This window comes from Neomonachus schauinslandi, chromosome 11, assembly GCF_002201575.2.
Source record: "Neomonachus schauinslandi chromosome 11, ASM220157v2, whole genome shotgun sequence".
Taxonomy (NCBI): Eukaryota; Metazoa; Chordata; class Mammalia; order Carnivora; family Phocidae; genus Neomonachus; species Neomonachus schauinslandi.
Window position 1 is genome coordinate 10,424,826 of NC_058413.1, and position 27,908 is coordinate 10,452,733.

Here is a 27,908-nt window from a genome sequence, read left to right on the forward strand (position 1 = left end):
CATTTCCTGTGCCAGGTGATGCCCCTTCATCCCTCCAGAGCCGCTGTCTGCTCGGCCCTGATGGGCTGATTTGTTGGGACTAAATCAGCAACTTCCTGGGGCCTTCAGCTTCTGCCTGGCTCAGCCAATAGGGAGCCACAGCAGACATAGGAGGGAGGGAGGAGAGTGGAGAGGTGGTGCTTATTCTCCTTTTCTGTGAGCTCCCCCACCTGAAGGTGATCCCTCCTCTCCTTGACTCTCTCCTCTGGTCTCACTGACCACTCCCTGCCCTTGCCTCCTTGGGCCCCCGGGGTGGCAACAGCTCCTCGGCTTCCAGGTCTTGCTTACCTTGCCCTTTGTAAATAAGCCCCTTCAAACGCTCCAGTTTTGATAGTGCCACCCATTTCCTGTTGGGTCCCTGACTGACCCATGGCCTGAGGCCACCCAGCTCAGCAGGAAGCAGGACCTGGATTTGAACTGTCTGCGCAGAATCAGCTCCTTGCCGGGCAGGAATATTCCTGCTGGCAGAAGCACAAAGGGAGGGCTGAGGCGGAGACCATGGTGTTCCCAGAGGAGCTCCTCTGCACTCAGGGTCTCATACTTAGGCTGGGCCATTGCTGTCTGGAAGAAGGACGTGTGCTCGCTGACAGGCCGGCGTAGATAAGAGGCAGTGAGTGTCCTCCATCTCTTTTTTCGCTGTGGTGCCGGGATTTGAGGCCCTGATGCAACTGCAAGATGGAGGCGGATGCTGACCCCGCTAGAATTTTGTGTAAGAAGTGAACCCGTGGGCGCCTGGGTGGCTCAGCTGGTTAAGCAACTGCCTTCGGCTCAGGTCATGATCCTGGAGTCCCGGGATCGAGTCCCGCATCGGGCTCCCTGCTCAGCAGGGGGTCTGCTTCTTCCTCTGACCCTCCCCCCTCTCATGCTTTCTGTCTCCCATTCTCTCTCAGATAAATAAATAAAATCTTTAAAAAAAAAAAAAAAAGAAGTGAACCCATATTCTTATTCAGATCCGGGTGCCCCCTCCCAAAATAAAACAAACAAAAAAACCCCCCACAAAACAAACAAACAAACAAAAAACCCAAAAAAGCCCCCAAACCAGAAAGTGAACCTTTATTGGGTTAAACCATGAAGATTTCAGCCTGCGCTTGTTACCGGAGCCCAGCCTGGCCGGGCCTGACTGCTAGGAGCTACAGACTCACACGCTGCTGCATAGTCTCAGCCTCCCCTGAGCAGATACTGGGGACTCACACCCAGATGTGCACGCGCGCACGCGCACGGCCCCCTCATGCCTGCAGACACTGCTCTCCTACAAACATCCATCTGGGCCACTCCATCACTCAGACAGAAAGTCATCAGGCCTAGAATTGCCTGTCCTCACCAACTCCCTGGTTGGCTGCCCAGCCTGACCCCCTGGCGGGGACTGAGAATTCAGAGCACAGACTCCATGGCTAATGTAATATTCAGAACGAGAATTCAGAGGCCCACAAAGTAGGGTGGCAGAATCCTGGTTCCCACAGCAACAGCCCCAGTGTCCCAGGGTAGTTTTCAGTGCGTGGGCTGGGGCACGGGGGAGACTGGGGTGCTGGCCGCAGTATGTGTGTGTGTTTGTGGTGGATGTGTGAGTGTGTGGCCGTGACCATTGGTGTGTGAGTGTCTTTTTTTTTTTTTTAAAGATTTTATTTATTTATTTGAGAGAGAGAGAATGAGAGACAGAGAACGTGAGAGGGAGGAGGGTCAGAGGGAGAAGCAGACTCCCTGCTGAGCAGGGAGCCCGATGCGGGACTCGATCCTGTGACTCCAGGATCATGACCTGAGCCGAAGGCAGTTGCTTAACCAACTGAGCCACCCAGGCGCCCTGTGTGTGAGTGTCTTTGTGTGTATGCGTGTGTGCAACCATATGTGTGTATGTGGAGGGCTCTCTGGGTCTGGGAAACCACTTTCTCATGTGTGAAAGAACGCATGCTTTCTGCTAGACCAGAAAACCCTGGAGAGCAGGGCCCAAGGCTGAACCAGCCCTGTGTCCCCCAGGGTGCCCACCTCAGTGGTTATTGATTGACTGACTGATGGAAGAGGGAGCAGGAACGGCCGGCTATAAACCCAGCTCTCACCAACGCAGTTTGTTCACACTCAAGGGTTTGTTTTCTGGCTCACAGGCGTTTTTGTGTCCCCTATCCCAAGAAGGGATCCTGGCTATTGTTCTCTGTGACCTGTGCCTATCGGAACAAAAGCAGAATGTACCTCCCCGCCTCCTTCCATCCAGGCCTCTGTTCACCGAGGGCCCAAGTAGGATGGGTGCTTCCCCAGCAGTGTTACTGCCTTTGCCTGCTCCCATGCTTCACAATTTTCTTTGATTTTCTTTATTGATTCACATTTTCCTGCAGTAAAATTATTTGAAAAGGAACCTTTACCTTTTCCTGGGGATTTGCTTTACAGCATTAAGATATGAGAATATCTTAGAACCAATTGCAGGGGCGCCTGGGTGGCTCAGTCGGTTAAGTGTCGAACGCTTGATTTCGGCTCAGGTCATGATCTCAGGGTCGTGAGATTGAGCCCCATGTCGGGCTCCACGCTCAGCCCAGAGTCTACTTGAGATTCTCTCTCCTCCCTCTGCCCCTCCCCACCAAATAAATAAAATCTTTTTTTTTAAAAAAGTGTTCATTGCCGTTTCTTGGATAATTAAGCACTGGAAACAGAGTGAGTGCTCATTCATTGGGGAAAATGAATGAATTATGGTCCATTTACAGCATGTCATCTTATGCAGCCTTTATAAAGAGTGAACTGGACTCACACCAATTGGAAGGATTTCCATGCTATGTTGAGGAACGGAGCAAGATACAGGGAAGAAAATGTAATATGTTACAACTTTTGTAAAGCATTGGCCAAAAACCCCAACCGAGCCACCAGGCGCCCCTGAATATTTTTCTTACCACGCGGCTCAGTGTTATTCAATACTAAGTTCATCTACTAAGTTCAGTTATCCTGTGTGCCCCAGAAAATCATCTTGAGTTGTGCCCCCCATTCTGCAAAGGATAAGGGATGGAGGGGAGGGTGTCCGAGTGGGAGAAGAAAAAGCTTTCCTCCAGCCCAGGGAGACAGCAGCTTTTCAGGTTAGCCCCAAGCAGAACAGGGACAGGACCTCGGACAGGGTAGCCTAGACAAGATGCCAAGGGGACATGAAACGAAGGTGACTGAGGACAGGAAAAATGAAGTCGCCGTGCCTGGAGCCTGAGAAAATGGGACACTCATCCTCTTGTGTCACCCAGGCCCGTGGGATTCCTGGAAGCTTCGAGAGCTGGGGCACATGGCAAGGGAGGAGGTATCGACACTGAAGGAGAGGCCGAGGCCCCCGCTGGCTGGCCCGGTGTCAGAGCAAGCCTGGCGGGGAAGCTGTCAGGTCCCGTCAGAGGCGCAGCAGAACACCGTCCTGGGCACCCATACGCCCCACCCAGCACAGCCCTCCAGGCCTGAGAGAAGCACCTGCTGCCCCCGGCTCCAACAGACGTGCTCAGGATGCATAGGCACGTAGTAAATGCTTGCCGAGTGGCTGATGGGGGAGAGATGCTGCTGGGGTGCGGTTGGGGGGCAAGGCAGGTGGACAGGGCGGACTTCCAGCCATGTGGAGGGAGGACCCCACAGAGAGAACCAGCGTGCACACTGTTTTCTTTTTAACATCCGTGTGAAGTGTCGCGAGCCCATACGTCAATAACCTTAAGGACAGCAACAGCAACAAACAAAGTCCGTCTGATCCAATATTTTCACTTCTGGGAACCTATCCTACAGAAATAACCTGGACTACCCCATAGAGATTAGAGTCCACGTGTCAGAACTGGAACATTCTAGATTCCTTTCTCCAGCTGGGCCCCTTTCGAACTGTGTGACTCAGGCAGATCATTTAACTTCTCCTAGCCTTGGGCACTTGCTCGGCAAACTGGGAACAATAGGAACCCTGTTGCAGCTCATCATGAGCACAAAATGAGAGGACTCCTCTTGCAGCCAGAACTTAGAGTCGCTGCATGGTAGATGGTCTTCCCTATGTCATTTCTCATAGTAAAAACATGAAACGCCCCCCAAGCTGCAGACAACGGAATTGTCTAAAAGCAAGTGGGGGATTGGTTAGGAAGATCCACATTAAAAATGTTTGCAAAAAATATTCACAAAGAGGGGTGCCTGGGTGGCTCAATCAGTTAAGTGTCTGCCTTGGGCTCAGGTCATGATCCCAGGGTCCTGGGATGGAGCCCCACGTCGGGCTCCCTGCTCCGCGGGAAGCCTGCTTCTCCCTCTCCCACTCCCCCTACTTGTGTTCCCTCTCTCCTGTCTCTCTCTCTGTCAGATAAATAAATAAAATCTTTAAAAAATATATTCACAAAGAGTTTTTAATGATGTGGGGAAAGCTATAAATATGGTTGTGCTCTCCCCTCCAGCCCCCACCCCCGCGCAGTCTGGTTTCAAGCTTCTGAAGGTCTCCCAGGACCCAGAAGGAGCCCAAGTTCGGTCCCCCATTCTGTCCTCTCCTCGAACCCTGGGACCTTTTTCCTCTGTGGCCCTGGCCACATACAATTACAGTGCTTTCGGTGATGAGCTGTTGACTGCCATCAGTCCCGCTGGATTCTCAGGGTCATAGGGACAGGGACTGTTTCTATTTTGTTCACTCCCATATCCCTGGAACCTGGCACAGTGCCTTGCCCAGAAGAGATGCTAAAAGGATATAAATAAATGAAATTCGATCTCTACTACAGAAAAAAAAGCATAGGAAAAATATAAACACTAGCAAGAAATATATCCATACAGTGAATTTTGTTGTTTTCTCTTTCCTTTTGTTGCTCTAAATTTTTTTTTTTTTTAAGATTTTATTTATTTATTTGACAGAGAGAGAGATAGCGAGAGCAGGAACACAAGCAGGGGGAGCAGGAGAGGGAGAAGCAGGCTTCCGGCTGAGCAGGGAGCCCGATGCGGGGCTCGATCCCAGGACCCTGGGATCGTGACCTGAGCCGAAGGCAGACGCTTAACGACTGCTGTTGCTCTAAATTTTTAACATCTCCTACAACAAAATAAAAATCAAAGGTCTCCAAGGAAACAAACAACCCTTTTTTTCCTGGGGGAACACGTAGCTAGCTCGCAGTATTAACAATGAGTTTTAAGCCAACTGTCCACGCATTCTGTTCTCCCGAGCTGTGGAGAGGGCCTGGCACGATGTGGCCATGTCAGCCAGAGAGCCATCCTTGCTCCTGGGGGTGAAATGAAGAGCCCGTGTGCTCAGTGGGCCAAGGTGTTTCCTCTCCTGTAAATGTCAACATCCCTGGGGGCAGAGTGGAGGGGTCACTGGGCTGAGTGTTAAGGAAGCGGGTCCCGGCTGATTTCTACCATTAGCTTTCTGTGTGACCCTGGTTGGGTCTTTTATACTCCCCGGACCTGTTTTCTCACTTGCAAGACAACAGGTTGATAGCTTTCTGGTCTCTTCTAATCCTTCCATCCTTCTGTTATAATTAGATAAAATATATAATGAAAGACAACATCTATTGAACACTCACTGTATGCCCCGTAGAAGATAACATTGTGCTTTATCCACTGTAGTAGCTATTTGAATCCTCACAAGTACCCAGTGAGGTGGGTACTCTTAGCATCCTTGTGTCGTCGCAGAGAAAACTGCAACATAGAGAGGTTAAGTAAGTCACCCAGGGTCACCCATCTGGTCAGTATTAGAGGCAAGACGAGAACCTGGGCAGTCTGCCTCTAGAAGCCACTCTTTTAAAACACTACATTGTACAACTTCCAACATCCTATCAAGACAGATGGGAAATCTGTCCCCTACTCTCAGTCTATCGTTTCAGGGCTAGGTTCGTCATATGCAAAGAGTTTTGTGTATAAATGCAGCAGAGGAGTAGAAATCTGGACATGTTAGAGATCATTTTGTCCGAAATGGAGAACTGTGTAGTGCTGTGCTGTCCAATGTGGTTAAAATTTTCATTTTATTCAGTTCGATTTAATTAATTTTAAATTTAATTTTAAAAACTGATATTCAATCCAGTCATGGGAAAAATTCAAAGAAATGTTCGAGCAACATAGACCTGCAAATCTACCTTTTCCTTAGTAAATTTTATGAAATCTAAATACAGATTAAGTCCTGCTGATGAAACTTTAATGTCTGGATTGAGGTGGGCTTTAAGCGCCAAGCACAAACCGTATTTCAAAGACTTGGTAAGAAAAAAAAGCAACACAAAGAATGGAAAATAGTACATTGTTAACTTTCTATACTGACAGCATGTTGAAATGATATTTTGGACATCTGGGTTAAATAAAATATATCATTATGTTAACTTCATCTGTTTTTTACTTTTTAAAATGTGGCTCCTGGAAAATTTAAAATGACAAGTGTGGCTCTCATCATATTTGTATCAGACAGCGTGGTGTGGGGGAGAACATGGGCCTCGCACCCACAGGCTTGGACAGGAGTCCCAGCCCTGCCCTCATTAACCATCAAGGAGTCATTTAGACACGTAAGCCTTATTCTCCCTTCCGTAAGCTGGAGTTCATAATGCTTCTCTCAGAAGGCTTTTTGTGAGCGAGTGTTTTGTAAACTGTTGAGACCATGCAGACGTGATTATTATTACTGCCCAGGCCTATGATCTCATTGAATTGATGCAAAATCTGAGGTCCCGGGGCAAGGAAGTGTACCCCAAAGCCCACAGCGAGTCAGACTCCCCAGACAGTGGTCTTTTTCTAATACTTGACATGGATTGATTTAGTTTAATTCCCACAGCAAGCCCACAAAATGGGGAAACTGAGGCACAAGGCCATTTAGTAATTTGCCCGAGATGACACAGTTAGAAAAAGGCGGAGCTGGGATTTGAACACAGGCTATCCAGCTCCAGAGACCACACTCTTAACCGCTCTACTCCACAGGTTGGAATCCAGTGTCCTGGTTTTTGCTTCAGTGACCGTGCCGAGGGTGGGGGGCTGGGAGTTCTGACAAGCCGGTGGGGGGCTGGCGGCGGTCTTCTAAACTCCTTCCAACTCTGCACTGCTCAGCAAGCCCAGAACGTAGCAACAATAGCTCAACCCCCAGTGGCGATACAGCCCAGCACTCAAGCCCCAGGGACTAATTTCCAAAAGGGGTCCTGACGCCAAGGATGAGCTGCAATGAGGAGACCATTCTTCCTCGGGCAGGGGCCCCTGGGATGACATTTGTCCCCCTGCCCTCACATGGCCGCGAGCTGCCCTGCCCCTTCCACACCAGCTCTCCAACGCAGGCTGGCTCCGGCACCCTTGGAAGCCCCTGCTTCAACTCTGAGGAGAAAGAGAACCAACCACCAACAGAACCAGGGGCGTTTGGGGGAGGCGCCCTCACAGGGAGGGGGCTGGGACTGTGTGAATATTTTTCTTTTAAGAACTTTCCTTGACGTTGTTAATGGGGAGCGATCCATAGAACTGGAAAGAAAAACGGAACAATCTATAATTCCATTAAAATTGGAAAGAAGCATGGTGCTGGCTCACATGAGTTAACTTTGAACTTGATTGGGAGCAGCTAACGGTGTTCCGTCTTTGAGGGGACTGGAGGGGTCGTGACACCCAGTTGGGCTGAGTTTACTTTGACACAGAGACTGAGGCTGGCCCGGAGGCTTGGTTGGACAGCATGGCCCTCGCTCACAGAGGTGACCGGTGTCGGGCGCCTGTGGGGAATAGACCAGGCGGCACCTGCTGGGATTCTCCGAGCCCAGGAAGGTTGGGGTGACCTCTCTCCCCTTGGAAACTAAAAGCAAGTCAGTGACTTGGTGTTTTGGCCTTAGTTTCTTTGACAGTTTTTGTTTTTGCTCTCTCCTCTTCTGCCTCGGAAAAGCTTGGGGACACAAAGGAAACTCAATGTGCATTATGCTACGAACTGGATGTTTGTCCCCCACCCCAAACCATATATTGAAGCCCTACTCCCCAGTGTGATGGAATTGGGGGGGGCGGAGCACGGTCAAACGTCAGAGAAATATAGCCTTTTTACCTTTCTTGGGTCACCCTGACACACGACAGAGGATGTTTGCATGCCCAGCATCCTCCCTACACGCCCAGGTGGAATTCACCTCCTCCACCCCCAAATCCACGGGGAGTCAAGGACAACAACTCATAACCTCCACTGAAAGAGAAGCGCCACCATAAGAATAATGCAACATAGCTGGCTCTGGGGTCTGTTAGATTTCTGGAACTCCCCCATTCTCCCCTCTCTTGCTCAAGAAAGCGAGGGGGTGTGAGTGACATTATGCTGGGAGCTGAGAAATGAGTCTGTGGCTGGCCTGCGTTCAATTCCATTAACACCCGCTGACCGTTCACCACGCGCGTGACTGGGGCAGGTGCCGGCGAGATGCGTGAGGCCGGAAGATCCTGGGAGTGGGAGGGTCCATGGCCTTTCCCACGCACCAGTGCATCTCTCCGGAAATCCTTTTTTCATAATTCAGAATGCAGACTTGGGGGACAGACAGAATAGTGGCCCGAGCCCTCTCTGCTGATCGCTGGCTGTGTGACCTTGGGAAGGTCCCTGAGCCCTGCCAGACTTGATTTGAAGCTGGCACCGTATATGATGCAGGGGCTGCAGCGTGTTGCCCTGAGCTGCATGAAGAATGGAGGTGAGATGCCTAGGACGTGGTATACTGCTGCTGTCACTATTACCCCGCAGCCTGAGGCTTTGGCCTACTGTCTCTTGTCCAGTCCAGACTGCACAGGGGAGGGCATCTGGCCATCGATTACACATTCCGTCCCAGGCATAACGATGACTCTGAGGGCCCTTCAGCCTTCTCCTCTGCAAAAGGACTATTCCAGTTCCCCAAAGACTGCATTCTTTCCTCCTTCCTCTCCATCTTTCTTATGAACCTTAGCAGAGCTGCCCCACACTCACTTCTTGCCGCCGCCTTCCCTGGCTCTGCAAGCATGGCATCCGGTGGTCCTGGAGATGAGAGGTGGCCTGTGGTTGCCATGATAACAGGAGTTCCTCCAAAAGCAAAGACTCCTGTGGTCCTGACCTAAGGCTTGCTCAGGCTCCCGTGCCAGACTATATACCTTCTTTGCAGGTGCCAGACGGTAAGACGAGACGCCACTGAGCATAGAGGATCATGAGTAGCTCAGTATAAATCCCAAGAGATAACAGGAAGGATGGGGTTCCAAGAGAGCCCAGCAGGCCAGTGACACGGGCCTTTCACGGGCCCCACCTGCTTCATCCCCTGTAGAATTCAGACCTCTGAGTGCAGGAGGTGGATGTCGGGTCCCTCCTCTAGAACTCTGATTCAGCTGGTCTTGGGTAGGGTGCTTGAATCAAACTTGCCTGGGTTCAAAACCCAGCTTCCTCCACGCTCAGGGGATGTTGGGCAAATCTCATTATATGCCAGACTTGCTTCCCCCACCTCACAGGTGTAAAACCCTCCCAGGACTGAAGTCCCATCCCAAGAAAGACCCAACAGCTGGCCCACATAAGTATCCAAGATCTTGCTGAGTCAACGAGTACAAAAGTGAATATGTGCCAGACGTGTGTGTGCACACACATGTAGTCGGTGGATAAAGCAGATTATTAAATAAAATCTTAAAAAAAAAAAGCGACACCTGGGTGGTTTAGTCGGTTAAGCATCTGCCTTCGGCTCGGGTCATGATCCCAGGTCATGATCGAGTCCCACATGGGGCTCCCTGCTCAGCGGGGAGTCTGCTTCTCCCTCTGCCTGCAGCTCCCCCTGCTTGTGCTCTCTCTCTCTCTCTCTGACAAGTAAATAAAGTCTTTTAAAAAATGTAAACATTTCTTGTTTTTTTAATGTAAACATTTCTTAAATGAGGGCGGTGGGGATGCCTAGGGATTGTTGAAACACTCTCAGTTCATTTCTATATCTGTGTAATATTCCTCTCTAACAAAATATCTGGAAGATTCCTTAACAGGATAGTAACAATAGTTACCAGTAACATGACAGGTGTGGTTTTTTTCTTTATTTTCGAAATTATTTTCTAAATTCAGTAACTTTTGTATTATATATAATTTTAGTGATGAAAATAAAAACAACAGTTGGTCTTTTTAAAGACAAGATAGGTGAAAAACCTTTATAAATTGCTCGAGTCATATCAATGCCACTTGTGAATGATTCTTGTGTGCCTACATGGGTTTTTAATAGTGGTCAATTCTCTCATCTCCTTCATAATGCTCAGACAAAGGTATTCTTACTGTCCCCATTTTACAGATGGGGAAATTTAGAGTCTAAGAGATTAAGGAACTTTCTAGAAGGACAGGACTCATAAGAGGCAAAGCAGGATTTGAACCAGACAGAGGGTTTCCTGGGCTGCCTTAATTGCCACCTGATAAATACCTCGGGACATAGAGTAAATGCTCAACAAATTCTAGTTACCATTATTTTTAATAGAAGTCTCTGTAACTCACCTCACCTCCACCAACATTTCCGGGATGGTGCCATGGCCAGACCCTCTCTGGGCTCTACTGCGGGAAGGTGGAGGTGAGGGAGCTCCCGGCCGGCCTGCAGCCCAGAGCCCAGCCTGGAGGCCCAGGGGTCAAGAGCTGGCTCAACTCCCGTCTCTCTGGTGGCATGAAGGGTGTCCTCAAGGAACCCAGAGGAGAGAAAGTCCAGGAAGTGACTGCAGGGGAGGGGATCTTTGGGCCAGGCCTTGATGGTCAAGGAGTGTTTCACAGGGGCAAGGGGAAAAGACCCACAGACCCACAATTACCAAGGATTTAGTTAGTGTGCTAAGCTGGAGTGAAATTCAAGAATAAAATCCCCCAGAGCTTGGCCCCCTGTGCAGGGGAGCAGGACTGGTTTTCCGGTTTCAGTGGAAGCCGAAACCCTGCTGGGCCACACAGGGTTTTCCAGGGGACCTGTCCCCACCCACTGGCTCTCAGGAGCGACTCTGGTTCGAGTCTCTGAGAGCTGTTGGAGCTGCAGTTTCTGGGTGAATGAAGATCGAGTGTGGGCACAGGATGAAAATCCCCCTGACTCCTAGGGGTGGGGCTAACACTTCCAGAGGTGGCCTAAAGCCCCCTTAAGACAAGGGCCCTCCTAATGTCAGGCACCCAGAGCTGCTGGAATTCATCAGCCTCCCTCTGAGGAAGGAACCAGGCCCTTCCCAAGCCGATGACTTCAGGCTGGGACCAGAACATCTCGGGGGGCGGGGGACAGAACATGACTTCCGATCCAAGCCCACATTCTTAGACACCAGGCCTCACGGTCGCCCCATGCTCTCCTCCACAAGTCACATGCAGGGTGCTTTTGAGGTGGCTCGAAAGTCCTTCCAACGTTTCCGCCTCTCTTAACCCTTAGCCAAGAAGGTGCATTCATTAATTCCTTCATTCATTCTTCACTCTCGGCCAGACTCCATGCCAGGCCCCAGCCGTGGTGGAGGACACAGATGTACTCACGGCTGATTATAGTCGGGTCTAATGGCTATCCCAGGGGTCAGAGCAAAGGGCTCTGGGAAAAGTAGAGGTGGGAGGGAATAACTTTGAGTCCAAAGAGCAGGGGACAATTAGAAGCGGTCTTAGAGGATGAGTAGGAGTTCTCAGGGATGAGAAAGTGATGGAGAGAAAGAGCTATCCAAGCCTTAGACAACCTGGGAGACCTAACCTGCAAATTTCCAGAGGTGAGCGGACCAGGAGGAGAGATGGCCAAGGGCAGCAGTGACTCACCATTCTCTGTACACCCCTTGTTCTCCCTGCCAGTGGCCTAGCATCACGGGGCTTCCCCACCATTCTCTGCAAAGGTGCTCGAGCCCTGATTTAAATACTGGGAAGACGTGTTGCTTTCTCAGCCTCTGCCCAGTGATGACTAAAATCTCTGGTCAGTGCCTCTCCCCATGGTGTCAAGCCTCTAGGCTTCAATCTGGGGTGAGTAGAGACCTGGCTGAATGTTTGATCAGTATCAAAGCATGATGGACACTTGGGAAGTTCTGCAGAGGTTTGAGGTGAGCATCCCAGGCTCTGGCCACCAGCACCCACTGCTTTGGGCTGAGGGTCTGGCTCAGCCAACTGAACTCCCACCTACTCACTCCTAGCTGCATTCTGCCCTCTCGATCCATTCCTCTGAATTGTGACTCTGTTTTCAAACTCCAGAGTCTTGGGGAGCAGAGAAGCCAAGAAGTCACCCCCAAAGGGTTGGGGAAGACACAGCAGCAAAGTTGGAGGCGTGTGAGCTTTGGAGTCTGACTGATGTGAGTCCAAATCCAGGATCTGTATTTCTTAACCTCTCTGAGTTTCCACGATCTTTCTCCACATAAATGGTGATGGTAATATCACCTTCGTGGAGCAATCAAGGGATTAGCCGAGAAAGGGGGCACCGCAGGGCCCGACTTAAAAGTTTGCATGCACAATCCCTTACTGCAATTTGAAAGCCCCAGAGACCCCCAAACTGAAAGTGTTTTCATAACTCTGTGGTGGCAACACCTGACCTGACCTGATGCAAGGTGTTCATGGTCTTTGTTTATTCCACATGGTGTGGAAAATCATACATTTTGCTGCAGAAATATTAACGTATTTGATTCCAGTGCCTGGCCAGGCCCTTGCTGTGACATTACAAAGTCTACAAAAGGGCACCTTGTCCCCTTTCTGAAATCCAAACATCGCAGATTCTGAATTGTACCTGGCCCCACGGATTCCAGAAAGAGACAGAAGACTCAATGTGGTTTTGTTTCTCCCCTGAAAGAGTAACTGTGAGGGTCAGTCCTCCAAATTTAAGGCCAGAAAAGTTGCCCTAACCCCCCTTTCCTCTTCCCCTCTCCTCACCTTTCCTAATGGAAACCCTCCTCCAAAAGGAAGCTTGTGTATAAATCAATAAGGAAAAGGCAAGCAATAGAAAAATGGGCAAACAGCCAGAAGAGGCATTTCACGGTAGAGAAAACACACAAGATCCATAAACTTACAGCAAGTATCCAGCCTCACAGTCATCAGGCAAATGCAAAGTAGGGCCACAGGGAGATACTACCTGATACCTACTAGACTGTCCACAGCTAAGTCGTGGGGTAATACTGACTGTTGAGAATGGAGGTCAGCAGGGACTCTGTACATTGCTGGGGGCCTCATAAGTCAGGACAACCACTTTAGAAAACATTTCCATAGTCATGACCCAGAAATTCCACCCCTGAGCCACACACACACACACACACACACACACACACACACACACATGCAGCTATGGATTGAATTGTGTCTCACAAAAAAGATATGTTGGAGTCCTAACCTCAATACCTAAGCATGTGACCTTACTTGCAGAGAGGGTCTTCACAGAGGTAATCAAGTTAAAATAAGGTCACTAGGGTGGGCGCTAGTCCAATAGGACTGGTGTCCTCATGAAAAGGGGAAATGTGGACACAGGTGTATGTACATAGGAAGAATGCCATGTGAACATGAAGGCAGAGATGGGAATGGAGCTTCTACAAGCCAAGGAGAGGCAAAGAAAGCCAGCAATCACCAGAAGCTACCAGAGAGGACTGGAACAGACACTCCCTCACAGCCTGAGAAGGAACTAACCCTGCCGACCTCCTGATCTTGAACTTCCAGCCTCCAGAGCTTGAGACAATACATTTCTGTTGCTCACACACCAACCTGTGGTACTGAGTTATGGTAGCTCTAGAAAACTGAGTCACCCATTCCTGTAACAAAGGTTGCCTGTAAGAGGCAGGGACTGGGGAGAGCCCATGGGAGCATTTAGGGGATTCTGGGAGGGAGAAGAGGGAAACTCACAAGGTACGTGCCTGAGCCCCTCCTTCACTTCCAGAGGGCCAGAGTCTGACCCCCCAAGTGCTGCCTGGGACCGTTTCACGGCTTGTGCTGACATGGCTGGACCCGAGACCGCCCGCACATGGGCAGGTGGCTGGAAGGGGTCTGTGAGGATCTTCAGGGAGGGTGTAAAGCCCATCTAGAGTGTAAGAACAGAGGAGCTGGCATTCGGGTGTGCCCGTTTTCCCTCGGGAGGGTTCAAGAACTTGCCCAGAGCCACAGAGAAGGTGCTGGAGCCTGGAATCAAATGCTCGCCTCCCAGAGCCCAGAGTCCACGTTCTCACAGCCACCCTGACAAAGACCAATCAAAGCCCGCACGATGCCCCTCCTCACACCCGCCCTCATGCTGAGACTAAACACCCACATCGCTCTGGGGACTTGCAAACTCCCTCCTCCCAGAATGAAAGGCCGAGTTGGGTGAGATTTCTTTTCATGTGGTTGTGAGAACGTTTTTACCATAAGGATGACGAATGTGTACGGCGGGTGTGAATTTTCAGCTGGATTTGGGTGGGAGGGACAAGGAAAGAGGGTAGAATTGACATCAGCCATTATTAGGACCTTGGGTATGTCCCTGTTCCTTTTGGGGGCCTCAGTTTCTCCATGCTAAAATGGGCCAACTGGGCCAGCTGGGGTCTGACTGCCGGAGTGGGAGGCAGCTTTCTGGCCTCTGACTGCTCCTGGTTTGAGGGTGCTCCTCAGACTGCACTTCCCTCCATCACAGCGCTGCCCCCCTCTGTCCCTGCTGCCCCCCACCCACCTGACCCTGCCACCAGTGTATCGTTTCCCAAACCAGACAATTTAAGATTGGATATCAAATAGTACTAAATCCCACAGCAAGTGGATTCGTCTTTTTGCTGCTCGTCAGGGCTTGGGATTACAAGTGTGGGGTGGTGCTGCTCAGCCTTGAACACCCAACACTCTGCGTAAGGGGAGAGTGACCCAGGCTTGGGTAGCAGGCTCTTTAATGCCACTGTGTTTTCAGTGTTTTGTTTATATGGGCATATTCTATTTACTGAAGTAATATTTGTTGGAGATGCATGATGGTGATAGAAGATTTCTAGGTTTAAATAAACTGACTTAGGTTTAAATATGGAGTTGATCATAGACAAGGGTTGTTAAATAATTGTATATGCATAAAGGTGAATCAGATCACGTCCTTTGATATCTAAAACTCTCTGATGATTTCCCATTTCCTGTGGGTTCATTCCAAGCCCCTACGTGAGTGGTGCTCCCCAACACCTGCAGCCTGCCTGCCCACCTCCATCTCCTCCGCTCTCCCTCCCCCTCGGCAATCTCCTCCAGCACGTCCATCAACCGTTCCACTTCAGGGCCTTCACGCCTGTGTTCCCTCCACTTGGAAGGTCCTTCTCCCTGATCTCTCGATCTCTCAGGATTCCAGGTTAATCTCATCATTCACGTCTCTACTCAAATGCCTCCAGAGGCCTTACCGGGACCCCCATCCCACTCACTCTCCGTCTGCCTTGCTTTGCTTTATTTCCCTTGCTGCACATATTCCTCTCTGATATGAGACAGTTTTAAAACATGCTTGCTCAGGGGCGCCTGGGTGGCGCAGTAGTTAAGCGTCTGCCTTCGGCTCAGGTCACGTTCCCGGGGTCCTGGGATCGAGCCCCGCATTGGGCTCCCTGCTCAGCGGGAAGCCTGCTTCTCCCTCTCCCACACCCCCTGCTTGTGTTCCCTCTCTCGCTGTGTCTCTCTCTGTCAAATAAATAAATAGAATCTTAAAAAATAAAAAATAAACAATGGATCGTGGATCACCACATCAAAAACCAATGATGTATTATATGGTGACTAACATAACATAATAAAATTAAAAATAATAATAATAAAAATAAATAAATAAAAAATAAAAATAAATAAAAATAAAACATGCTTGCTCATTTCTCTATTTTCCCCACTAAAATAGAAGCTCCTTGAAGTCTGAGGCTTTGCTGGGAGGATGGTGGCCGCCAGAGGCTCAACCTGATGGGCTCATCAACTCCAGCCTTCCAGGCACTGAGCCAATTGGCTCCTAACCCCTGAACCAGCAAAGAGAGCCAAGTCAGCGACTAAACTTGTAGAAGGAGTGATGGAGTTATAACATCACCATCCAGAAACGGTGGTGATTATAACCAGTTCAGGCCAGAATCACCAATCATGTTAAAACTAGTGGGTAAAGGTTTGAGGGGGGGCTAAAATTTTTACATAGTCTCAAAGAAACTGCCCACAAGATACATATTGGTTACAAAGAAGAAAAGAGTCCCTTTACCTAGCAGACATCATCTTAGCCAAGCAATCAAAATTAGAACACCAAGATGGGACAAGCTGATTCGGCGAGCCTCTTGATACGACCCACTGAGAACACCAAGCACTTCTGTTCTATTCCTGCCACAGGAGGTATGACCACTCATGAGGAATCATCAAACCAACCATGACTAGGGTCATTACACAGACTAACTGGACGATCAGGGTGCCTGGGTGCCTCAGTTGGTTAAGCATCTGCCTTCGGTTCAGGTCGTGATCCCAGGGTCCTAGGATCGAGCCCTGCATCGGGCTCCCTGCTCAGTGAGCAGTCTGCTTCTCCCTCTGCTTCCCCACCCCCCGCCCCTGCTTATACTCTCTCTTTCAGATAAAGAAATAAAATCTTAAAAAAAAAAAACATAACTGGACTATACTCTTCAAAAGAATCAATGTCATGAAAGAGAAAGAAAATCTGAGAAAATGTTCTAGATTAAAGGAAAATAAAGAGAGACAAGAATAAAGCATGGTACCCCAACTAGAATTTTCTTTTGCCTTAAAGGACATTATTGGAACAATTGGCAAAATCTGAAAAAGGTCTGTGGATTATCTGTTAATGTTGTATTGACATCAACTACCCCATTTTGACCTGTGTATCACGGTTAGATCAGAGAATGTCCTTTTTAAAAAAAAAAAGACAGACTGAAGTATTTAGGAGAAAGGGACCTTATGTCTACAACCTACTCTCAAATGATTCAGGCCAAAAGTAAGAGATAGACAGGCCAAAAAATGGGTAGGCTGAGAAAATGTAAAGCAATTGTGGTAAAATGTTAACAGTTGGGGAATCTGAGTGAAGAGCATATGGAACTTGCAACTTCTCAGCCAGTCTGAAATTATGTTGAAATAAAATGTTGGGGAGAAAAAAAACCTGAGAGAAAAAGAAGGCAGAGGCTGAGGACGGGGTCACCATGGAAGTGTGCAGGAAGAGTGCGTGTAGGAAGCCAGCTCCTCACTTTGCCAAGCTGACATCTCAGAGCCCTGGTCACCTGTGCTCCCCTCAGATCACGGTGGACCACCACCCGAGGCTGAGAGAGCGCAGGACCCCCGCTACCGCCCCTTCCCACCGGGCTGCCCACCCTGGCTCCATGAGCTCGGGCGTCACCCCCTACTCTGTACCTCGGTTTTCTCCTCTGACAAATAGGAGTAGATCATGGCCCTCTGGCGTTTCTTCCAGCCCAGATACTGTCATGAAATTTCTAGAATCCTGTCTGCAGAGTGCAGCACATTTCTCCAAGGAGTTTAATTCATTTGGAGAGTGCCTTTACTTTAGTTTAGCTGATGGAAGGAGGGGAAAGTGAATCTCCCCAGCAGAGTGGGGGATGGACCTCCTCCCTGTCCAGGACATGGTGGTTTCCCACCTCTGTCCCCGGCCCGGCCCTGCTCCCATGCACTCATTTTTAACACTGTCTTTGTGCCAGCCTCCTCCGTCTGTCTAGCCCCCTGAGACAGCTGGGTTCCCCATCTGGGAAGCCGCCCCGTGTTTCCAGGAGGCCTGAACTCTCCCTCCTCGGACTCCCAGCTCCTGAAGGCAGTGTAGCCCTGTGATGGGGAATGTGGATTTTGGAGACCTACAGACATGGGTTTAAACTCCACACCAGCCACCAGCCTGGGACAAAATACATAACTTTCTGAGCCTTAGTGGCCGCACCTGTAGAATGGGGTGATTGCCCCCATGTCAGGGCGGGACAGGATCAGCCTAGCTGCTGCTCAGAGAATGGTAAGTGCCCTGCAGTGGGTTGTAGTTATGGCTGTCATCGGATTGTAACTGTCGTCACACCTATCCCAGGCTGACCCTCGTGTGTGTGTTTTATCATCTTCCTCACGACACTCCAAGTGTTCAAGGGCGAACCTTCGTATCTCACATCTCACTGTCCTACAGGGCTGGGCACACAGCAGGTGCTCAATAAGCAGAACTAGATGAAGCTTCCGGCTGGGCAAGCTTTTCCTAGGCTCATGGCACCTCTCTAGCTTTGCCCTCATTCATTTCTGGCCCAGGTACGTGGGGTAAGTGCAGGGCAGACCCCGTGAGGGCTGGGCCTTGGTGAGAGCAGCCCCATTTGACCCCATCTGTCCCCGAGAAGCTTTCCAGGGAACCCCAGACCCTCAGGGGCCCCTCTGGCTTGCAGCCGGGGGCTGTAATAGCAGGGGGAGATGCCTTGTATTTGCATGGAGCCCCCTAGGCAGCAAGCCGGGAGACGAGCCAGGCCACTCCTCTCTAGGAGACTCCAAGGCTCCCTAGTCAGAGCTGCCAGTCGGGACACTTACGCTGAAGTCCTGACCCTTACTAGCTACAGACTTTGGGCCAGTCTCTCAGCCTCGAGAACCCCTGCTTTCCTTATCTATACATGGGGTTGTCATGTGGGTAAACGAGCTCGATGTGCAAACTGCGTGTTAACCACTAAATCCTGTATTCACATTTACAAGATCCTTTTCTTTGCTCTGTAACACATTTAAAGCTAACATTTTAAAGCACTGCTATGTTCAGGTACTTTCCAATGCATTATCTAAATTAACTTTCATACCGTGGGGAGGGGCAGAGGGAGAGGGAGAAGCAGACCCTCCGCTGAGCAGGGAGCCCGATGCGGGATTCCATCCCAGGACTCTGAGATCATGACCTGAGCTGAGGGCAGATTTTAACTGACTGAGCCACCCAAGTACCCCGAGGTGGGTGTTTTTTGCAGCATGCAGGCACACAGAAGTTAAGAAATCACCCCGGGTCACACAGAGCTGGGACTGAGAACCCAAGTCTGCCTGATGCCAAGGTCCATGATTTCACATGGCAGATGCCGGCTGGGGTTACCATGTTGTGCCCAACCAGGAGCTGGTTTCTTTCTTTCTTTCTTTCTTTCTTTCTTTTTCTTCCTTCCTTCCTCTCTTCCTTCCTTCCTTCCTTCCTTCCTTTCTTTCTTTCTTTCTTTCTTTCTTTCTTTCTTTCTTTCTTTCTTTCTTTCTTTCTTTCTTTCTTCTTCCTTCCTTCCTTTCTTTCTAAAGATTTTATTTATTTATTTGGGAGAGAGAGAGAGAACAAGCAGAGGGGAAGGGCAGAGGGAGAGAGAGAGAGAAGCAGACTCCCCGCTGAGCAGGGAGCCCGACGTGGGGCTCAATCCCAGGACCCCGGGATCATGACCTGAGCCGAAGGCAGATGCTTAACGGACTGAGCCACCCAGGTGTCCCCACGGGCTGGTTTCTAACAGCTGGATCTCCACAGCCCTGCTCCTCAAACGGTAATAACCTTGAGGCACAGACATAAAGTACAAGGATTTTTCAGTTGGGTCTTTAGTGTTCAATTTGCCCATTTATCCAGTGAAGAAACTAGGGCCAGAGAAAGGAATGAGCCTGCCGAGATTACCCAGCAATTGAGAGCCACAGTGAGTTCTAAGAATCTACCCCCACCTCCCCCTCCTCCAGGTTCCTTCTCCCCATGCTGCAGGGGCTCGATTCCCAGAGCTAAATTGGGGGACATGAATCTGGGCACCATCCCTGACTTCAAGGCTCACCAGGAATCCAGGGGCTGCCCAGGGGGTCTGGGGACAGCCTGATATGGGGCCCCTATATCCAGGGTGTCCCCTGGGAAGGTGAACAGAAGGCTTCCCCGGGCTGTGTCCGGTAAGGGGAACAGATTGTCTATTCCCATTGTCCTTTCTCTGGATCAGTGCTTCCAAAGTGTGAGGCACATATCCAAAGGTTTGAAAAATGGTTTAGGTGGTCACTGACATGGTCTTACATTAGCTACGTGAAGGAAGTTATCCCTGTATTTCCCTTTCAGCCTTTCTGATTACTTGAAGGAGAAAATCTCCCAGGGCACTTGTCCTTAATGCCTGACTTCTAGAAACCCTCCCGTTTGAGCAAAGGGAAAGCAGCTACACATCTGAATTTCGTGACATTGTTTTGTATCCATGATGTTTATTTTCACCATTAACTATCATTAGGTGATTTACAATGGCTCTATCTTTAAGGGAGGAACATAAAGTTTTTTTCTAAAAAATGAATGTATTTACACTTTAAAACATCAATTAAAAGTATTAAGTAAATTGTCAGATAAATGGCAGCTTTGGCAAACACTGGGTGGGGGCAGGAACCAGGGCCCCCAGGAAGTGCTGCCCTGACCAACTCCGGTCGCCCTGGCCCCAAGGGCCGGGGGCGGGGGCGGGGGCGGGGGCGGGGGCAGGGGGAGCGGTAGGCAGCGCGAGGGTGGGCTGGAGGGTCTGGAGGACACAGTGAGTAGAGAGGAGGTGGGCCTGGGGATTCCAGCCCCACCAGGGTCTGCTCGGTGCAGGGCTGAGCATCGGCACGGGTGGTGGTTGGCGGTTTCATGGCTGTTGAGCCGGCCTGGTCTTTCCTCCAAGCCCCTGTCCCGGGACCTGAGTTGGGGCCTCCTGCTTAATCCCTCCCTGCCCTCAGGAAGATGGCTGATTCTTCCGCCTTGGAATCCAACAGCTGGGGGCCCAATTTAATTCCCGAGCTTTCCAATCAGAAAGTGAGGCTGGCTCAGAGCAGGCCTCGATAAATAGAGACCGAATGACGGGAGTCTGTGGACAGTGTTTCTTACTCATTCTAGATCCCTCTGTAATAACCCACGTTACCCTCGGAGCTGCCTTGTCCCACATCACCACAGTGGTGACCGCCAAGCTAATGGCCCCACCAGTCATCGACCTGTAACCAGAGAGCCAGACTGAGCGGGGAGAAATGTACAAATGCCAGCCATACATTATTTATACATCTATCAGTTGCAGTCTTGCCAGCAGGGAAAGAAGAAGAGAATCGTAAACACATCTGTTTCATTTAAATCCAATCAAGTGGTGAAGCCCTCTGGGTTGAGGGTGGGGGAGACATTGAGAATTAGGTTTGTAGAACTTGGGTCCAGGGGTCATGGGTTGAGGGACCAGCCTGAGTGGAGGGCAGAGGCTATCCAAAAGCGCACTGCACACCCATCAACAGCACATAGGAATCAATTAAAAAGCTGACCTCATTGCAGTCCCTAAGACAGAGCCACCCCCATCTGCTGGGGATCATCCAAGTTATCTGCTCTGGGACAGTCCTCTTCTTCTCAGAAAGTGGCTTTGAAGCCCAAGAAGATTAGAATTTTAAAAATAAAGATGGTGGAAGTACATGGAAACCCACAGTAATTATACATTTATGCTGTCAGGTGGATCAATTGCTGTGTGTTGGTGCAGTAAGTCCCAGATCTGTGATGTTTACGAACACTTGGCTGCTAGCATTTCTTATGTGTGTGGCCAAGTAATTGACTTTAGTTGAAAAAAAATTTTTTTTAAAGATTTTATTTAGGGCGCCTGGGTGGCTCAGTTGGTTAAGCGACTGCCTTCGGCTCAGGTCATGATCCTGGAGTCCCTGGATCGAGTCCTGCATCGGGCTCCCTGCTCGGCAGGGAGTCTGCTTCTCCCTCTGACCCTTTTCCCTCTCGTGCTCTCTGTCTCTCATTCTCTCTCTCAAATAAATAAATAAAATCTTTTTTTTTTTTTAAAGATTTTATTTATTTATTTGAGACAGAGAGAATGAGAGACAGAGCATGAGAGGGAGGAGGGTCAGAGGGAGAAGCAGACTCCCTGCCGAGCAGGGAGCCCGATGCGGGACTCGATACTGGGACTCCAGGATCATGACTTGAGCTTAACCAACTGAGCCACCCAGGAGCCCGACTTTAGTTGAAATTTTAATTTAAAAATTTAAGAGAATTTGGCCATGTCTGTAAACATTATTAGAATATTTAAGAGAACTTAATATTCACTCTGTTTAAGTGTTAGTTTTTTAGAGCAGAAAGTATTCTCTGAAATCCTTGAAAAAGGCTTGTTTCTTAGAGGTATTTGAAGCATTTATAAGAGAATCAAATTCATTAAATTTGTAGATGCAGTTTAGATTATCTAAGGCAGTGTTCTCCGGTAGAAACATAACGCAAGCCACATAGGCCATTTTTAATTTTCTAGTGGCCATGTGTTTTACAAATGAAAAAGGAATAGACCAACTTAATTGTAACAATAAAATGTATTTAACTCAACCTATGCAAAATACCGTTTCAACATGTAATGCATAAACAAGTTATTAATGAGATACTTGATGTTCTTTTTTTGAACACATCTTCAAAATCTGCTCTGTGTGTTACCTTTCCAACACTTGTGCGCTCAGACTACCACGTTTCAAATGCATATTCTGGTGGTGGCTGTATGGGATATCACAGATCTAAGGGCACTCAATTACGTGCATTTGTGAGTGGTATTTATTATTTAAGGAAGCTGACTCCGTTCGACCTGATCTGATGAAATATTAATCAAAGGCTCCCTGAGAGTCACTGTTAAAAATTACTGGACTTATAAATAAAAGGATTTTTGGATATTGAATTTACAAGTGAAGGGAAAAACCCGATTTTTATTTTTATTTATTTATTTTAAAGATTTCATCTATCTGACAGAGAGAGACACAGCGAGAGAGGGAACACAAGCAGGGGGAGTGGGAAAGGGAGAAACGGGCCTCCTGCTGAGCAGGGAGCCCGATGCAGGGCTCCATCCCAGGACCCTGGGATCATGACCTGAGCTGAAGGCAGACGCTCAACGACTGAGCCACCCAGGCGCCCCAAAAGCCCGATTTTTAAAAATTTGTTCGTTTAAGAAGCTTTTTTTAGAGTAACCACAAATGGCCTTCCTAGTACATGAAAGCAGCTCCCCAGGACCTCACCGATCATGGGCCACTTGGAACTCCTCACGGCCCTTCGGGGAAAGGTCGGGTTATTTGTTACTATTTTGCACACAGAATGTTAGATCTGACCGAGCCTTTAGGGGTTTTCTGCCCAAAGCACCCAATTTCACTGGCGCAAAAACCAGATCAGAGAAGAATGCATGGTGAATTAGACACCGGGCCCAAGCAATACTCCGGTCTCCTGACCCCATCCCGTCCTCCCCAGTCAAGTGCTTCAAGTTCATTCTCTCTGCCTCTTTGTCCCCAGTTGGCTGATCAGGAAACTGAGGCACAAAACTGGAGGGTAGGGGGACAAACTGGGCCTGGACCCAGGCCTCCAGGGAGCACCAGCTGAATTGGAAAGTGTGGTCCTTGCCCTGGTCATTCAATAGCACACACCCAAGCCTGAGGAGAGAACAGCCCAGAATCCAGGCCAGCCAAGCCAGAGAAATAGCCATGTGAGGCCGCGGATGGAGCCTGGCGCTGGGACTGCAAAGGAGAGCAGGCGAGGGGAGGCCTTGGCCGGGACTGCTGGGGTGCAGAGGGCCAGCCTGCACCTGCCTATGGCCCCAGGGCACAGCCTGATAACCCCATCAGGGCTCCATAGCTCTCAAGGAGAAGGCCCTGGAACTCCCTTGTGGGCCTCATTCTCCTAGCCCCTTTTCCTCCCTCCTTGTTCTCTGTTGTCTTTCTTTCCTTTTCTTTCTCTCCTGGGAGGCCCTCACTTCCTTTCCCCAACCTGATCTGCCCCACACACTGATTTTGCCAAGGAGAACCCTGGAGCAGATCTGGGTCCATCTTGCCCACTGAGGGCCCGGTTCTGCCGGGGTTGGGGTCTGCTGGACCTGGGTGGAGGGAAGGACAGCTCGGGCAGGTGGGTTGGGAGGGGGGGAATGGCCTCCCCACATCCGCTCGCTCTGGCCCTCCCCGCCCCACTCCTAGGGCTTTGGAGCACAGTTTCCTTTGGCCTGCATGTCCTTCCCGCCAGGCCCTGGTTCTCAGCAGGAGGACAGACACCATCGGGGAACACTTCAGAGGCTTTAAGGACGCAGCATTTAGTGCTATGAAATCTCATGGCAAAGAAATTATTCTCTGCTCAAGTGCTCTCAGTCCCCCTGGAAAGTCAAGGAGAAAATGACAACTTGGGGGCAAGGGGTCTTTATCCCCGTCCCCTATCCCCCCTTCAACAGAGAGCACAAGTGTAGGCTTCAGGCACCAGGGTCTTTGCATCCTTTCCACTTTTTTTTTTTTTTAAAGATTTTATTTATTTATTTGACAGAGTGAGAGACAGCGAGAGAGGGAACACAAGCAGGGGGAGTGGGAGAGGGAGAAGCAGGCTTCCCGCCGAGCAGGGAGCCCGATGTGGGGCTCGATCCCAGGACCCTGGGATCATGACCCGAGCCAAAGGCAGGCGCCCAATGACTGAGCCACCCAGGCGCCCCGCATCCTTTCCACTTTTTGCTAACACGTAATAGAAATTGGTTTCCATCCCCACTTATTTTTATGCTTACCTTCACCTTATACTTCTGACACATGATACCAGTTTTCCACTTAACAGTAGTGACATAAAGTTTCCTTTCAAAACTAGTATTAGTAACAAGTGAGGCCATTGACTATAAATGCAGTTTTAGAAACACAAAGTAAATATCTGTACTGGGAGTGGAGTGGGCCAGGCAGGAGTGTCAGGAAGGGATGAAAAGGACTCAGGTGTACGGACCTTGGCTCCAGGAGCCCCTTCATCTCACCCTGCTGAGCTCTGCTGGGGCCCTGGGGTCCCAGCTGCTGTCAGGCACCATTCCAGGCCAGTTCCCCGGGGCCCCGGGGCCGGCCAGCAGACTTTGCCCTCCTAGACTTTTCCGAGCCAAGGCTGGTGGCTGGGCCTCATGGAAAAGGACAGAAGGTGGTGGTGGGAGGGACGCCCCTCTGACCGTCTGTCTGTCTTAGCTCAGGGGCAGAAGGTGGCTGAGCTCCAGTGCTCTTGGCAGAGCAGGAGAAACCAAGCCGCCCCACATGGAGCCGAAGGCACACACTTTCCCGCTCCCAGAGCTAAATGGCTTTCCCTGAACCAGTGTGGGGTCAGGAGCATGTGCCTCCAGATAGAGGCAGAGAGAAGAGCTGCTCCCACCCCAAAAAACTCCCCAGGTCTCCCAGTTCTCCTAGTCGGCTTGGATGCCCCTCCCGATGGGGTCTCTCTGGGTCACCTTCTGAAAGCAAAGTGAAAGCACCTGGTATCTTGCCTGCCAGGTGGGCCCAGACTCCCTGGCCCAGAATTCTGTTTCCATGAACCTCCCCATCCCCAAATTGTGAGGTCCCAACAGAGGCAGGATGGGCCCCTGCCCGGTTCTTGCCAGCTTGGACCCCGCATGCAGCAGAGGCCAACAGTATCCAATGAGCACAGCCAGCCCCCAAACTTTCTGGCCACCTCATGCCCCCGCCCAGGTTGCGAAGGGCCTTGGCGCCCAGGGGGAGCTCAGGATGGGGGAGGAAGTGCTTTCCCACTCATTTGTGCCCTAAACTACCCCTACTGGCTGCACCTGAGCTACGGCTGTCCTCGGTGCCCATTGGCTTCCCCGACGGTCTATATCTGGACAGTTCTACCATGAATGGCAGAAGCCTAGTGAGTCCAGAGCCTCAGCTTTGGGTTGAGAATACAATCGCCGTGGTCCTACCTTTCTGGAAGGCAGGCCGCTCCCTACTGAGAGTTGCCAAGAAATAGGGCTGGGGGAGTTCCCGAACCTACGGTGGGGAGTGTCTCCCTCCTCAGACCCTGGGAGCCCGCTGAGGAGACACCAGGCCTGCTGCCCATATCATCTCATGCCCGGGAGTCTTCTAGCACCATCCAGGCACAACCCTGGCCCCTCCAGGGGGTTCCTGGACCCTCTCCAGGCCCCAGTCGCCATTGACAGAGTTGGGGCCTCCCTGGGACAGTCCTGGCTAGAAGGCTCTAGGAAGGTAAATGAGAACATGGCCAGCAAGGGGGCCAAGAGGCCAGGACCCACGTCCTCCAGCATGAGTGGCAGGAGATGGGAAAGGGGCCCTACCTGAGAGGGCTGCTGTCAGCAATCCGATGATCGTAGAGAGGAGCCACATGTCTGGGGCCATCTTTGACTGCTACGCGTGCCTGCCCGTGGGAAGGGCCATCCTGGGGCTGGGAGGGGGATGTGATTGCTATGTGTTCCTCACACCCGCTCGGACCTTTGCTCCTCCTGTTTATAACTTTCTCTCTGCAAGAGAGAGAGCACTCCTTTACATGCATGCGACCAAACCCAGCCTCTGAGTGTCTCTTACGCCTCTGTGCTCTACTTGTGGTTTTGGTCTCCAGGAAGCCAGGCTGGTATCACAGGGGTTGGGAGGGAGAGCCCAGCTACCTCTGCTATGAGCCCACCCAGCCTGGCTGAACCCCAGGAGTCACAGAGTAGGACACACACACACACACACATTTCTTCCAACTGTGTCCTAAGGAAACGGGGACTGAGGGCATGCTTCCTTTCTGGAGACCCGATACATAGTAGATACTCAACCAATACACATAAGAAGAGAGGACGCATGACCCACAGCCTGTCCCAGTCCACGGAAATCCAGCTCTTCTGGGATAAAATCCCAAAACGTACTTTGTCCTTGGGTGTGTTAATGGCTAGGAAGGAGAGTGTGGTCTTGCACTTTTGAGAGGAGAGAGCCTCAGATTCCCTTCAAAGAATTATCAGTGGAGAAGGGACTGAGGGATGGTTTGTCTCCCCATCTCCTTACAGGCTAGAAATGTCCCCTGAGATGGCACAGGAGGCTACAGGACCACCACCTGCAGGCACTGGGCTGGGTGCTCATTCCTCAGGGAGAGTCAGGCATGGAAGCTGGTCCAGGAAGATTGAGCAGAATTTCAAAATGCAGAGATGGTAGAAGGCCTCTGGAAGGGCCAGAAGGAATAGCAGGAGCAAAACGCCAGGGCTGCTGGGGAAACGCTGGGTTGTGGGTTTTTAAAATTTTTTTTTATTTTTAAATAGTTTTTTTTTTAAAAGATTTTATTTATTTATTTGAGAGAGAGAGAATGAGAGAGAGCAAGCACATGAGAGGGGGAGGGTCAGAGGGAGAAGCAGACTCCCTGTCGAGCAGGGAGCCCGATGCAGGACTCCATCCCGGGACTCCAGGATCATGACCTGAGCCGAAGGCAGTTGCTTAACCAACTGAGCCACCCAGGCGCCCAGTGGGTTTTTATTTTTTAAAGGAAGCAGGGACCTAGTGTGGGTTTTTATTTTTTAAAATTTTATTTATTTATTTTAGAGGGGGGCAAGGAAGAGCGTGAGTGGGGGGAGAGGCAGAAGGAGAGGGAGAGAATCGCAAGCAGACTGTGCACTGAGCACAGAGCCTGAGTCAGGGCTGGATCTCACAACCCTGAGATCGTGACCTGAGCCAAAACCAAGAGTCGGACGCTCAACAGACTGAGCCACCCAGGTGCCCCAGGGATCTAGTGTGTTTAATTCACCACTGCACTCCCTGTGGGGCATACTGTAGATGCTGAATGAATGTTGTTGAGTGAGTGAAAGAACAGAAAACTTAATTTGCTTGTATAAGCAGTATCCTTTAAGAAATTGAGTCCAGAGGAGATTGGTTCCATTATAGCCCTTCTCTGTATGACCTCTCAGATTTACCTGGCCCGGCCTGACACTTCCCTCCTCTCCATTCGACTTCATTTCCCCATCTGTAGAATGGGGAGGATTTCTCTACTGGGTCCCAGGCCAAGGGGGCATCTGACCTTGCAGGTTTGGGAGCCACAGAGAGCCAGGCCCCTCCACTGTAAACCTTGCCCAGACCTAGGGGGTGGACCTGACTCCTGCACCAGTGGAGGCTGCCCTCTTGTGGAAGGTCACTGGTAGCACAGGCAGCCGATGGGGGGCCTCCATCTCCTGGGTTCACTTCCGTTCAACTGACACTTAGGGAGACTTTGGTGTGGGGAATTCTGGCATGGGCTCTGTGGAAGGTGAAGACAGGAAACCATATCCCTGCCCTCAAGGAGCACGGAGCTCACAAACCCACGTGACCCAACCACAGGCCAGGGTAAGATGAACACAAGGAGAGTTCACCTGCTGATGAGCAGCATCCTAAAAGAAACACAGGTGAATGCGCTAGAGAGGATGGCTAGATTTCCATTTCTGACAATATGATAAGCAGTATATGCCGAAAGTTCTCCTGATACAAAACACCAAAAAAGGGAAGGGGGACA

General features: G+C 50.3%; 1 protein-coding gene across 1 annotated transcript in view; it reads right to left on the bottom strand.

The window, feature by feature from the left end:
* CD6 (CD6 molecule) overlaps positions 1–25,814 on the bottom strand; it is a 38,655-nt gene extending 12,841 nt beyond the window's left edge. Inside the window, exon 1 of the mRNA XM_021684894.1 lies at positions 25,735–25,814. Coding sequence (XP_021540569.1) covers positions 25,735–25,795 — 61 coding nt within the window. The 5' untranslated portion in view covers positions 25,796–25,814. The remainder of the gene's footprint in view (positions 1–25,734) is intronic.
* Between the last annotated feature and the right edge of the window lie 2,094 nt (positions 25,815–27,908).